Consider the following 14577-nt stretch of genomic DNA (forward strand, 5'->3'; position numbering starts at 1 on the left):
CGGAGTGGGTTTGCTTGGGAGTGGTCGAAACGACCTCATCCCTCAGGTGGGTTTCTTGCCCGTTTCCAGTCTCGAAACGGGACTCTGCAGACCTCCAGTTCATTCTGGACTTATCCTGTCTGAACCCACAGGGTTCAGACAGGATGACGGATGACTACTCTGTCCCAGGTCCATCTTCTGTTGGAGCCAGATGCTTAGATTGTGTCCCTGAACCTCAAGGATGGATATTGGCATGTCCCGATTCATCCGAGATTAAGGGACTGGCTCGGTTTTGTTGTGGGGCATCGAGGTTACCGCTTTCGTTGCTTTCCATTCGGCTTGAATCTGGCGCCTCACGTTTTCACCCGCTTTACTCAGGTCATGGTGGCCAGCTTGCATCTGTTAGGTGTTTGGGTGCTGGCTTACCTCGACGATTGGCTGGTTTGGGTTCCCAACCAATCCATGTGTCTGCTCGCCAGGGATTTGGTTCTTTCCCAGCTTGCCGGGTTCAGGTTCTTGGTGAACTGGCGGAAGTCCCATCAGGTTCCCTCTCAGGTTTGGTCTTGGCTGGGTCTTGTGTGGGAAGCTTGGACCGCGTCCGTGTCTCTTCCTCAACCGGTTCTGCTTTGCCTGCGTTCCTGCCTTCATCTGTTTCTGAGGGGTTCCCGGGTCACGCAGCAGTTGCTTGAAGGTTTGTGCGGGAGCCTGAACTTTGCCATGATGGTCTACCCACCGGGTCGGGTGTGGCTTCGTCAGCTGTTCCGGTTCTTTCGGGGACATCCCTTCCACCTCTCTCGTGACCGCTGGGTTCGGCGTCCTGGGGGCTTTGCGTCAGTTGCTGCGTCGCGGACTTCCTCTTCAGGATTTTCCGGGTTCAGTGCCGTGGCACCTACCCGAGCCCTCGCTCGATGTGTTCACGGACATGTTGTCTATGGGCTGGGGCTTTGTGACCAGTGCTCACCAAGCCGGCCAGGGACGGTGGGGTCTGTCCTTCCGTCAGGCTCACAGCACAGTGCGGGAGTTTGCAGCTGTGTGGATGCTCCGGAGGATTTGGGTTGCTCGCGGATCAACAATCTGGCTCCATTCGGACTGTTCGTCGGTGGTTCATTGCCTGAACCGCCAGGGTTCGCTGTGGTCCTTGACTCTTTGGGGCTGGTCGCTTCGGGTGACTCATATGCTAGGTTCTCTGGATTTGGCTCTCACTGGCGGTTCATGTTTGGGGGGTGTCCAATGTCCTGGTGGACAGCCCGTCCCAGGTTCGTTCCCCTTTCCATGGTTTGGACAGTCGACGCCAACTTGTTCAGTTGGCTTTGCCAGACGTTCAGGCCTCCGGAAGTGGTTCTCTTTGCATCGGCGTCGTCAGGGCTGTCTCACAGTACAGGGGTACCTCAGTTTAAGAGTTTTATCCGTTCCTGGAGACAGCTCGTAACCCGAAAACTCAATTGATTTGGTCAACATTCTCCAGCCACGTTATTGTGACTCATCATCTGCATGAATAAATATTTCTTTAGCAGTAGGTAGCAGAGCAATAATTAGTATTCCTTGTGTTACAACTTATTGCTTGCAGCGGGGTGTTTTGGGTATTGCTCACACTTTCCTACAACAGCGAGCTGGTTGCTTAATGATGTTACACATGGTACTGTCTTGCTTCCCTTGTTCTTATTGACAAGGCAGTTGACAACGTTCCCTATTGTGGATTGGGGTTTGGGGGGGTTAAGGTTAACGAGTGATGAGTCGTGATGGACCATACAGGCCGTGATTGATCAGTCTTGATGGACCTCACAGACTGTGACTGGGGAATGTCCGAGAAACTGGCTTAGGAATGTTTGACTATGCTCAACACCACTTTTGGGAGCTAAAGTGAACATGTACTGTGCATATCTTCCAACCCACCCTCCTGTTTTTTCTGTGGGCCTATAGCTCCCTGGAGCTATCGGGATAATATATGATACCGTCTCCTGTTATGTGGCACCCTTCCCCGATTTCGGAGCCTTTGCGGTGGGCACCCTTCGGCAGGACTGGTCGAGGTGGGGTTACTTGTACATCTTCCCCGGTCTGGCTATTGCTTTGGGTTCTGGCTTAGTTGGAGTCTTTCCATGGGAAGAGTTGTCCTAGTGGTGTGGCCGGCCCAGCCTTGGTTTCAGGCGCTACTTGCTCGGTGTCCACGCCCGGGGCATTTTCTGCGGCTCTGCTTCTTTTAGCAGCTTTAACTGGTCTGGTACATGGCTGGTTCGGTCTTCTCCACGCTTTGCGTCTGGTCTTTTTTTTGCGGGTTTATTACCATTTGTATGGTGATCAAGTGGCTTTGTTGAAGGTGTCCCCACCTGAGAGCTACGTTTCGGGGACAGTTTCAAGTTTCCTGGCGTTCTTTCCTCCATTTTCTCTCTCTTTCTCAGTTATCTTCTATTTCTGATTGGGTTGTCTTGTCCTTTCTGTCTTGGCTCTTTCAGGACTGTCATTTCCTGCCTACTACTGTCGCCTCATATCATGCGGCACTGGCAGAGCCGCTGTAGCTTGCATTCGGGTTGGATGTCACTTCTGCCCCATTCCATAAGCTTTCTTGTTCTTTGTTTCACCTCCGGCCTGCTCATATGCCGTCTGAGTCGTCCTGGTCCTTGGACAGGGTGCTCTCATATCTCTTTTCTCTTCAGTTCGTGGTTGCCCCTGCGGTTCAAGATTGTTTTCCCGAGGCTCTTTTTCTGTTGGGATTGGCCTCTGGTGGTCGGGTCGGTAAGCTTCATGCTCTCCTCCAGCACAGGGGTTTCTGCTCCTTCGGTCTTGGTAGTCGATTTCTTCAATTGCAGCCTTGTCCTTCTTTTCTGGCAAAAAATGAGACGGCTGCTTTCCAGAAGGGGTCCTTGGGTCATTGATGCTTGTTTGGTCAGGCCGGGAGTGCATCATGTGTTGTGTCCGGTTGCAGCTCTTCGCCATTCCCTGCGCACCGTGGATGTGCTTTGGGTTGATCCGGTTTTCCCTCGTTCCCTGTTCCAAGGCTCGGGTCTCCCAGATCGTCTGAAGGGTTATTAAGTCTAGCCAGCCTGCGGTTTATCCTCGTGCCCATGACGTTCGGATGTTTGCTGCTTTGGCTGCTGTCTTCGGTGACATGTCTTGGGCTGTTATTCGGGCACGGGGATTTTGGAGGTCGTACAGGGTTCTAGCCGCCCAGTATTTGTTTCACATTCCTGGTCCTGGGTGTTCGTGTGTTGCTTTGGGTCACAGGTTGCAACCTGTTGACTCGCTTTAGAGTTGAGGAGCATGTGGCGGCTGCCTCCAGGGCGTGCCCTTCTTTTACTTATCCACTGTTAGGTAGCTCCAGGGAGCCGTAGGGGCTGCCCACAGAAAACCAGCATTGAATATAATGAAACACCATTTTCTGGGTGAGCCTTGGAGGCTCCCTGGCACCCTTCCTCCCTCTGGTTGGCGGTTATGTTTTGCTTTTGATACTTAGCCTCTGAACTGAGGTTGGGTAGCTGGTGCAGTAGGTCCAGGGCTTCCTTTTTCCCCACTGGGGGGAAGGGGGATCTGCACGGATGAGCGATGTGACAGCGTGGTGTGATGTTTGTTTGTTTCCTTGGGAATTGGGGGAGTTCTACCTCTCTGTTCAGCTTTCGTTTGCATTTTTCTTACCTTGTGGGATCTGTTTTGTTATGCCTACCTTTCTGGCTGCCTAACCCCGGTCGATGGCAGATAAGGTAAACCCTCCAAACACAGGGGGGGGGGGGTTCCCAGGGCCATTGCTCCCTGTGCCTCTCGGAGGGGAGCCAGGTTGTGGCTCGTGGTCCCTGGTAGGCAGAACTCCATTAACTAAAGCCCTGGTCTAATGTATCGCATTTTAGCCTGATAGCTCCAAGGAGCCTTCGGGGCTCACCCCGAAAATGGCATTTCATTACATTTAACAATGGTTGTTTGTAACTATCCGGTATGTGCACCATAGTACAAATATTGACATACTAAGCAATTAAATAATATAACTTTCTGGGGGGAGCCCCGTCGGCTCCCCGGAGCTATCCCAGCCTGATATGCTAATGTCAGACTTTGGCATCAGTCATGTGTATGGAGTTCTTAGGCCTACCGGGGACCACGGCCAGAACCGGGCCCCCCTCAGAGAGGCAAGGGGAGCAATGGCCTATAGAAGCCCCCGTGTAGTTGGAAGCATTCTATGTCTGCCATCGACCGGAACAGGCACCCAGAAAGGTAAGCGCCCCAAAACAAACCCCTATTCTGGTTAAAATTGCTACCTAAAACCGAACTAGTGGATAGAACTCCCCAACCGAAAACAAGCAAACTAGTGTGACGTCACACACTGCTGCGCCGCTGTCTGCGCAGCTCCCCCCTTCCCGGGAGGGGGAAGGGGGAGCCCCAGACCCCCTGCGCCGGCTACCCACACCTCAGTTCTTGAGGCTGATGCTATAGGCGATGGTCGTGTGCTCTGGCTCCGGTGTCGCTACTGCACTGTGCTTTGCGTGTGGTGTTAGTTTTGTGGGTGCGAGAGCCAGGAGTTATCTTCAGTACTCGGGCTGCATGCGCCTAGGGCTGCCTTCCCTAGGTGCCCTGTAAGTACTGCCCTTGGGGCTTGGGGCCACCTTCCACAGGCTCCTCGGGGTCTGCCTCTGCTGGTCCGTTTTACCTTTCGGTTTTTCGGCCGCCTGTTGGGCTCTTGGGTGTTCTTTCTCCCTTGTTACCGGCAGGTAAGAGGCAGTTTGCATTGGTAGGGGCGCAGGGTGCTGCTCAGCTTGTATTTCCCGACATCGCGGCCGGCTCTGTTCCTTGGGGTTCGCTGTCCTCTTGCGGGGTTTTGTTTTTCTTTTTGTTTTTGCCTGGTGGGGGGTTCTGTCATTTTATTCAGTTTGTTTTTGCCCTTCCACTGTTCTCCTCGGTGGCGCCCCCTGCTAGGTCCCCGTGAGTGTACACGTCCCTGGGGTTCAGCTTTAGAAGTTTGCTTGGTAGTTTTGGGCGCCGGTTTGCAGCACCCTGCCTGGGACTACCTGAGCGCGAGTCCTCTTAAAGTAAACGCTCAGGACCCTGGGAATCCCCTAGGGGGCGCGTGGGTCCGATGGATGTGACCCCGAAGTCCCCACTCGCTGTGTGCGAGTTTGAGGGTTGCTCGGTCCCCTTGTCTCAGGGTGACCCTCATTGTTTTTGCCTCTGCCACGCTGCCTGTTGGGTCGGTGATACTTTCGACCCTGAGTCCTGCAAGTGTTGCTGCTTGCTTGTGATTCAATTTACCCAATCCTCTGATTCTATTCGGGTACGGGCGGCACGTGCGTTGCAGTCTAGGTTTCGTCTGTTGCAACGCGCTCGGTTGGTTGCTTCCCCGGATGCCCCGGGGCTGCCCCGCTTTGCTTTTCGAGACCCGGACTTGGGGGTGGGGGTCGCTTCGATCCTGGTTCAGTCCGCACCTCCTCGTCCTTCCCCTTCTGTTCGTTCTGGTCCCCCGCCCCTGCTTCCGGCCCCGAAGCGTCTGAGGGTTTCGGGGTCGGAGCAGGGGTTACTTGATCTCGAGACTCGGGCAGCTTCGGGGGTTGCCCCTTCCGGGGGGGCGGCAGAGGCATTCGAGTCTTGTCTCCCGGCCGAAGCTTCAGGGTCTGACCAGTGGGCCCCCCTTCCTCCAGCTTTTCCGGCTGCTCCGTCCTTGTCTTGTGGGGTCGGGGCTTGGGGAGAGGACTCGGCCTCGGGTCCTGTGGTGACGGACCTCGAGGCTGGGGAGGGGCTGACTTGGGGGGCCTTGGGCCCCGCTGGACCCCGCCTGGGTTTTTCTTCCCACTGAGCGGGGCTTATTGTTACAAGGAGTGGGGTTTTCTTTTCCCCCCTCTGCGTACGAGTTGGATTTGGTGTCGGCCCCTCCCCGGGTTCGGTTCCGTGTTCCCCCGGGTACGTCGGTTCCGTCCTTCCGGAGATTTTCAGCTTATCGCATCCAACCTGGTGGTGTGCGAGCGGCCTTTGCAGCTTACCTCCTGCGTGACCCGGATTATGCCTCGGAAATGGATCCGTCCACGTTCAGGTTTGGGACTTCGTTCCCTTTCTGGCTCCGTTACGAGGTTCCGGAGTCGTCCTGGCTAGCAGACTGCCCCTTGTTTGGTCTGGATTCCTGGCATTCCTTCTGTCGTTCCCGCACGCTGGAGTGGCGGGAAGCTTCCACGATGCTTCAGGTTTTCCTGGGGGATGAACTTGAGTACCTGAATGAGTGCTTGTTTGCCCCTGCCCTTCCCCGCGATGTGGGCGTTATTCAGCTCCATGTGCAGGTTCCCTCCCTTTCGGCGGCGCTCGTGGCGGAGGACTTGCGCGCCCGGGGCCTTTTGTGTTCGGCCTTGCGGTTCTTTTCCCTCCTGGAGCTGTCTTCGGATTGGCTCGTGGAGGATGTGGGGACGCTTGGGTCCGTCCCGGGGTCCGGCACCTTGTCCTCGGCTGCGCGTTCGTCGGCTGCCTTGTTGAAGCTGTTCACGCCGATTTTGCGGGATGCGGTTTCCCTGTTCTATGCTTCCCGTCTCGCGTGTCGGCAGGCGGTGCTGGGTTCCTCCGTGGAATCTGCTTGGGCTCTGGCTCTTAGGCGTTCTTCACCTTTTTGTCCTCTCCTGTTTGGGGAGTTGGCCGTGGCGCAGTTTATTCAGGCTGCGTCAGCGGCTTGTCGTCCGATGTCGGACTTGTTAGTTTTCCGGGGGGCCCGGGGTGGGTCTTCCCGGAAAGGTCGTGCCAGGGCTCGGGGTTCCTCTCGTCGTGGTAGGCCTCTGGTGTCAGGTTTGGGGTTGGCTCCTCCTGCGGACCCTCCCTCGTCTGGTCGGCGCGGTGTTCGCGCTGTGCGGGGTTCTGGGTCTCGTAAGGGTCGCCGGCCCTTTCGCGGTTTGCCCCCTTGACGGGGCGATGGGGGGGCGGCTTGCGCTGTTCGCCCGCGCCTGGTCCCACGATTCGTGGGCCTTTCGGGTCGTGTCTCGCGGCCTGCGGTGGCGTTGGGTGGCCCCTTCCCCCTTTGGGGGGTCGGGGCTGGCAGGGCAGGCTTCTTCCCCTGCGCTCTGTCGAGTCGTCTTGGAGTGGGTACGCTTGGGCGTCGTCGAAACGACGTCGTCCCTCAGATGGGTTTCCCGTCTGTTTCCGGTTCCGAAACGGGACTGCGTGGACCTGCGGTTCATTCTGGACTTGTCCCATCTGAACCCCTGGGTTCATTGCCCCTCCTTTCGGATGACTACAGTATCCACTCAATTTAACGGCCTCTTTTATACCGATCTGCTGGTATTAACGACCGGTTTGGGAGCCCAGTAGCTAGAGCCTGCTATACCGGTCTGCGGTCGATATTACCGACAGTCGGTATTGGGTTTGTTGTGGCATCAGCATCCCCTCACATGGCGACCAGGCCGCCACCGACCTGGATCGTCCAGAGTCATATATTACATCTTAATTTTCTTTTAAAATGATTCACTTTAATGAAGAAAATTGTAAATTATTATTAATAAAATATTTTGAAACAGTTTTTATTAAGCAAAAGTCTTTGTTTTCTTAATAAATACCTTTTATAGTATGTATAGGCACTAGGTATTTTTTTTCCCACGGACCTAGTATGTACTCCGCCGGCCATGTGTTCCCATTGTTTACCGTGAACTCGCGCGGCTAGCTTCAATTGTGAAGGATATTACTGTACTGTAATTGTGATCTTTTTAATTTACAAAATGCCAAAAGTTACCCAAAGGAAGCGCCTGACGGTTGCACAGAAGCTGGAGTTAATTAAGAAACTTGATAAAGGATATTCTCATGCACGACCAGCAGCAGAGTTTAACATCGGGAAAAGTACAGTAAGTGACATCAAGAAACAGAAGGATACTCTATTAAAATATGCCTGAAAATAAGTGTACATACAGTATGTACCCTGTATACAACATAAACAATATAAAACAAGCGCTGCAGAGGATGACGTAATCTTCACAGCTTCGTAATCTTCAGCTTCATTAAAAGTAAGTCAATTTACCAATTTTATTATAGTATTACAAGATATTAATTGTTTTTTTTCAACAAAAGCTACATATTAGTCTCTGCAAATGTATATTCTATCGTCAGCAGAGAAAAGGTGAGCTCAAAATATTTCGTCTTGGCTAGCTCTCAGTGACAAGGCTCGATCGCCATTGTTATGGCATGGCCGCCACAGCGTGTGTTGTAACATTAAAAGTCAGTCAATTTACCAATTTTATTATAGTATTACAAGATATTAGTTGTTTTTTTTCAACAAAAGCTACATATTAGTCTCTGCAAATGTATATTCTATCATCAGCAGAGAAAAGGTGAGCTCAAAATATTTCGTCTTGGCTAGCTCTCAGTGACAAGGCTCGATCGCCATTGTTATGGCATGGCCGCCACAGCCTGTGTCGTAACATTAAAAATACATTACCTGCACTGTTCAGGGTAAATCAAAACACATCTCTAAAATTTTATTAAGACAATATTAACTCGCTGATTGATACATGAAATATTTTTCAATACAAAGGAATGAATCAATTTTTTCCCACCCATCTGGACTTGATCAGAGCGTGTTTACACATCATCCATGCAGCAGCCAGCAACTGGCTTAATCGTCGGCCGTGCACTAAATTGGAATGCAATTACACAATGAACTTTATTTAATTTTAGTTATACAGTATAAAATATATCCTACCTGAATGTTACTTGAAAAATTACCCGACCCGACTTAACGTCGGAAATAACGGAGCTCCGTAAATAACGACTTGGGCTCAGCCCCATATAGGCTGTTAAATTGAGTGGATACTGTACGCTGTCTCAGGTTCGGCTCCTCTTGGAGCCGGGAGCTTGGATGGTGTCCCTGGACCTCCGGGACGCTTATTGGCATGTCCCGATTCATCCGCGGTTCAGGGACTGGCTCGGTTTTGTAGTGGGGCGTCTGAGTTACCGCTTTCGTTGTCTCCCGTTCGGGTTGAACCTGGCACCTCGCGTGTTCACACGCCTTGCACGGGTTGTGGTGGCTCGTTTGCGTCTCCTAGGTGTTCGGGTGTTGGCCTACCTCGACGACTGGCTGGTTTGGGCTCCCAGCCAGTCAGCTTGCTTGCTAGCCAGGGATTTGGTTCTTTCCCAGCTCGCCGGGTTCGGGTTCTTGGTGAACTGGAGGAAGTCCCATCTGGTTCCCTCTCAGGTTCGGACTTGGCTGGGTCTCGTGTGGGAGTCTCGAACCGCCTCTTTCTCTCCCTCCGGAGTCTCTCCTGCGGCTGCGGTCCCGCCTTCGTCTGTTTCTGGAGGGCCCTCGGGTCACCCGGCGGTTGCTCGAGGGGCTGTGCGGGAGCCTGAACTTCGCGATGGTGGTCTACCCGCCGGGTCGGGTTTGGCTTCGACGGCTGTTCTGGTTCCTTCGGGGTTCCCCCTTCCGCCTCTCTCGCGATCGCAGAGTCCGACCCCCGGGGGACTTGCGTCGGTTGCTGCGTCACCGGCTTCCTCTTCGGGTTTTTCGGGGTTCAGTGCCTTGGCGCCTACCCGAGCCCTCGCTCGATGTGTACACGGATGCGTCGTCTCTCGGCTGGGGTTTTGTGACCAGTGCTCACCAGGCCGGCCAGGGGCGTTGGGATCCGTCCTTCCGTCGAGCTCACAGTACGGTGCGGGAGTTCGCGGCGGTGTGGTTTGCTCTGGGGAGGATTCGGGTGGCCCGCGGATCGACGATTCGGCTCCATTCGGACTGCTCTCCGATGGTTCATTGCCTGAACCGCGGGGGTTCGATGCGGTCCTTGTCGCTTTGGGGTTGGTCGCTTCGGGTGACTCGTCTGCTGAGTTCTCGGGGTTTGGCTCTCCTGGCGGTTCACGTACGGGGCGTGTCCAACGTCTTGGCCGATGCCCTGTCTCGCTTCGTTCCCCTCTCCACGGAGTGGACGGTCGACGACGAGTCCTTCCGTTGGCTTTGCCAGACGTTCGGGCGCCCCGAAGTGGACCTCTTCGCGTCGGCGTGGTCGCGGCGTCTTCCCGTTTATGCGGCGCCCTTCCCCGATTGCGAGGCCGTCGGGGTCGATGCCTTTCGGCTAGACTGGTCGAGGTGGGGGTTCCTGTACCTCTTCCCCCGGTTCGGCTGTTGCTCCAGGTCCTGACTCGCTTAGAGACTTACTGGGGGAGAGTTGTCCTTCTGGCCCCTTGGTGGCCGGCGCAGCCTTGGTTTCAGGCGCTGGTTGCTCGGTGTCCGAACCCGAGGGTTTTCCCGCGGCTCCGCTTCTTTCAGCAGATCGGGCCGGTACGTCACGTTGCTGGTTCGATCTTCTCCTCGAGTCTTCGCGTATGGTTTTTTTGACTCGAGTCTATCATCATCTCTATGGTGATCAGGTGGCCTCCTTGTTGGTGTCCCACCTGAAGGCTTCTTCTCGGCGGCAGTATGAAGTTTCCTGGCGGTCCTTCCGTTTCTTTTTGCGTCTTCGTCGTGTTAGCTCCTTGTCTGTTCGGGTGGTCTTGTCCTTCCTCTCGTGGTTGTTTCAGGACCGTCATCTTATGCCTAACACTGTCGCTTCGTATCGTGCGGCGCTGGCGGAGCCGCTTCAGCTTGCTTTCGGTATCGATGTTACGTCTGCGCCGTTTCGCAAGCTGTCTCGTGCATTGTTCACCTCCGGCCTGCTCATGCGTCGCCTGAGCCATCCTGGTCTTTGGACAGAGTGCTCGCTTTCCTTTCATCTCCTCGTTTCGTTGTGGCCCCTTCGGTCCAGGATTGTTTTTCCAAGGCACTTTTCTTGTTGGCTTTGGCCTCTGGGGGTCGGGTAGGGGAGCTTCATGCTCTCCTCCGGCGCAGGGGTTTCTGCTCTTTTGGTCGTGGTGATAGTTTTGTTCGTTTGCAGCCGTCTCCTTCTTTTCTGGCGAAGAATGAGACTGCTGCGTTCCGGAGGGGTCCATGGGTGGTTGATGCTTGGTTGGTCAGGCCGGGGGTGCATCATGTTTTGTGTCCGGTTGCGGCGCTTCGCCGTTATTTGCGCGCCACAGCTTCTGTGTCCGGGGACGCGCTGTGGGTTGATCCGGTTTCCCTTCTTCCCTGTTCGCGGGTTCGGGTCTCTCAGGTCGTCCGCAGGGTTATTAGGTCCAGCCAGCCTGCGGTCTATCCCCGTGCCCATGACGTTCGTAAGTTCGCGGCTCTTGCTGCCGTCTTTGGGAATATGTCTTGGTCTGATATTCGGGCGCGGGGATTTTGGCGGTCGAACAGGGTCCTGGCTGCTCGTTACCTTGTGAATGTCCCTGGGCCTCGTCGGGCCTGTGTTGCTTTGGGTCGGCGGTTGCAGCCAGTTGTCTCGGCTTCGAGTTGAGGGGTGAGCGACGACCGCCTCCCGGGTAAGTCCCTCTTTTTCTGTCTGTGGGTAGTTAGCTCCGGGGAGCCGACGGGGCTCCCCCCAGAAAACCAGCGTTGAATGTAATGAAACGCCATTTTCTGGGTGAGTCCCGGAGGCTCCCCGGCATCCCTCCCTCCCTCCGGTCGGCGGTTTTTCGCGTTTTTGACATCCAGCCTCAAGAACTGAGGTGTGGGTAGCCGGCGCGGGGCGTCTGGGGCTCCCCCTTCCCCCTCCCGGGGAGGGGGGAGCTTCGCAGACAGCGGCGCAGCAGTGTGTGACGTCACACTAGTTTGCTTGTTTTCGGTTGGGGAGTTCTATCCACTAGTTCGGTTTTAGGTAGCAATTTTAACCAGAATAGGGGTTTGTTTTGGGGCGCTTACCTTTCTGGGTGCCTGTTCCGGTCGATGGCAGACATAGAATGCTTCCAACTACACGGGGGCTTCTATAGGCCATTGCTCCCCTTGCCTCTCTGAGGGGGCCCGGTTCTGGCCGTGGTCCCCGGTAGGCCTAAGAACTCCATACACATGACTGATGCCAAAGTCTGACATTAGCATATCAGGCTGGGATAGCTCCGGGGAGCCTCCGGGACTCACCCAGAAAATGGCGTTTCATTACATTCAACGCTGGTTTTTTACTTTTCATTTTTAGTCCAAAAAAAAGTTAAAAAACAAACTGAAATATTCCTAGGCCTAGTACTGCACACGTATGTACTATATTAGGCCCCAGAGTGTGTATTAGGCCTAGGAAGGCTAGGTTAGCTTAGTTTGTCTTTACAACATAAGAAAATCATTTTCCATTTTGTTCAAATTCAATAGTACTGATTTCTACTTTCTTATTGGATTGTACGTGGGCATATGTACTATGGTCCTCATCCTTCCTATAAGTACTACCAAAACAGGAGGATGGGCTGGAACTTATCTGTTTTAATAAATACACGTGTCAATCTTCTGTATATTTGAACATTCTTCTTTTCTTACAGAGAAGAATTCCTCTGATTCAAGAATTTTATTTTCACAAATATATAATACAAAGAGTGGATTTTAAGTCACTTTTTAATTTTGTAGTTACATAAGTACTGTATTGTATATTAATAATTTTCAGGTGATTTTACAAAAAGAGCATTTTATCATGGCAAGTTGGATTTGACTTCTGTGGAGGGATTGGGAGATCTTATACATGCAGAAACTGAGGCCCAACGTAGACAGGCTCTCCAACAGATGTCGGGTTCACTTGCTCACCTCTACAATGGCTGGAGACGAACTCTGTTGCAGTGTCGAGCTGGCCTCGAAGCTTATATTGATTTTAGTGAAGATGAAAATATAGAGGTAAGAATTTACACTACAATTAAAATCAACCAAATGATTTTCTATTTATAATTTAGCTGATCTCTTGTTGGTAAATTTTGGTTTTGTTGCAATAGTCACTTTCTGTGTCATTTCTCCAACCCATCCTCCGAATTGACACTACGATTTAATACTAAGTGTAATAAGTACACTTTCTAACTGTCATAAACAGTGCATAATTGCACTTATGGGGCTGTTACATTTACCCAACTCCCTCCCCCAATTTAATTCTTCTCGTTTTCTGTTAAGACACTCAGTATTTTAGAATGAAGATTTCAACTTCAATTTGCAATACACAAGTTTTAAATATCAGGAATTTCTTTTTCAGGTTTATTAAACAATATAGATTTTATACAATATTTTAAAATATCCTGAGTTACTTTACAATTTATTGTTATATTTTAGTTTTGTTTTATTAGTTTTATAAAACTGTAATATCAATATAGCTTTAGGTTAAGTATTAATTGTAATTAAGAAGCAATAAAATTATTATCTTCAAAAACTAAGACGGTTAGGTCAGGTTGTGGTTTTCTATTCAGTTTTTCAGGTAAACTCATGCAGTATTGACTACTCAGAAGTTATCCTTCTGAATAACTTTTTGTATTAACTTCCCAAAAGTTTCCCTTTTGTGTAACTTCTTGTATTAAATTCCTGCGAGTTTCCTTTCTGGGTAACTTCTCATATTTAATACTCAAGAGTTTCCCCTTCCTAGTAACAGCTCATTTTTACTCGTCAACAGTGTGTTCTAAGTGACCTCGTATTTACAGCATATTACATGGACAATGGTGCTTACTCATTTGTTGCTAAACATTTGGGGAACTCTTGCATTGTCATCTCTTATTAATTCCCATTGTCAGGGCAGGCAGCCTGTGTGTGTATGTACTTTAAGCTTGTATCGAGGTCCCCAATGTTGAATTACTGATGTTTCTCAGGATGCAACCCCACAACAGTTGCCAAACTCCAAGATACCTATTTACTGCTAGGTGAACAGAAGCATTAGGTGAAAGGAAACATGCCCAACTATTTCTGTCCCGCCCGGGGATCAAACCCGGAATCCTCGATTGCAAGTTAAGAACGTAGACTACTATACTGTGTTACTATATGATGAAGATTGTAACCCAGTTACTTAAGCACTTCATTCATCAAGAGGCTTGTGTAGGGAGCTTAAAATTTATGAGTGGCATCAAAAGGTTTATTGTTTACAATACTTATATCTGGGTACTTGTATCTGAAATTTAAAATTAGCAATTTGATTTTTATTTAGAAATGATGTACAGTATACAGTAGTGGCAACTTACCATCATTATTATGATCAGGTAATAAAAACAATTTTGCAGACGATGAGTCACAATAACGCAACTGAAGATATGATGACCAAACTACACACCAGAAGATGAGCAGACGATGATGTTTCGGTCCATCCTGGACCATTATCAAGTCAATTGTGTTAATGATAATGGTCCACAATCATTAAAAGCAATTTTAATTTTAGGGATTAAAAAAAATTGAATACTGAAAATTTACCAAAAGTTTAATTTAAAATTATCTTATACTATGATAAAATTCTGTATATTACTTAAGACTGTACAATGCACTGTATATTATTTGTGCAAAATTATTTTAATTTAAGAAATATATATATATATACACAAGTATATATTTTGTCAGGAAGGTGTGGTTGCAGATATTGAAGCCAAAATTCTTAAACTTATTGAAGACTTGGAATGTCATCTGTTGGATGAACGGCGAGGAGAAAGGCTCAGGAGTGGGGTGCATCTTGCCATCCTCGGCAGACCAAATGTGGGCAAGAGCAGCTTCTTGAATACGCTGACTCGGCAGCCAACAGCCATTGTCTCCCCTATTCCAGGTTAAGAACCATACAATATATCTATAATTTCTTTCTTTAATGTACCTTATTTCAACCATTACCCAATTTGTCCCACTTGTATTATTCTCATACAGTATTTACCTCATCA

General features: G+C 50.8%; 1 protein-coding gene across 4 annotated transcripts in view; it reads left to right on the forward strand.

Moving 5' to 3' along the window:
• LOC123755783 (tRNA modification GTPase GTPBP3, mitochondrial) overlaps window positions 1–14577 on the forward strand; it is a 35582-nt gene that overhangs the window by 18382 nt on the left and 2623 nt on the right. For all 4 annotated transcript variants that reach the window (XM_069300068.1, XM_069300069.1, XM_045738569.2 and 1 more), the window contains 2 exons: window positions 12360–12583; window positions 14270–14468. In XM_069300068.1, coding sequence (XP_069156169.1) covers window positions 12360–12583; window positions 14270–14468 — 423 coding nt within the window. The remainder of the gene's footprint in view (window positions 1–12359; window positions 12584–14269; window positions 14469–14577) is intronic.

Source organism: Procambarus clarkii, chromosome 43 (assembly GCF_040958095.1).
Source record: "Procambarus clarkii isolate CNS0578487 chromosome 43, FALCON_Pclarkii_2.0, whole genome shotgun sequence".
In the NCBI taxonomy this organism is placed as follows: domain Eukaryota; kingdom Metazoa; phylum Arthropoda; class Malacostraca; order Decapoda; family Cambaridae; genus Procambarus; species Procambarus clarkii.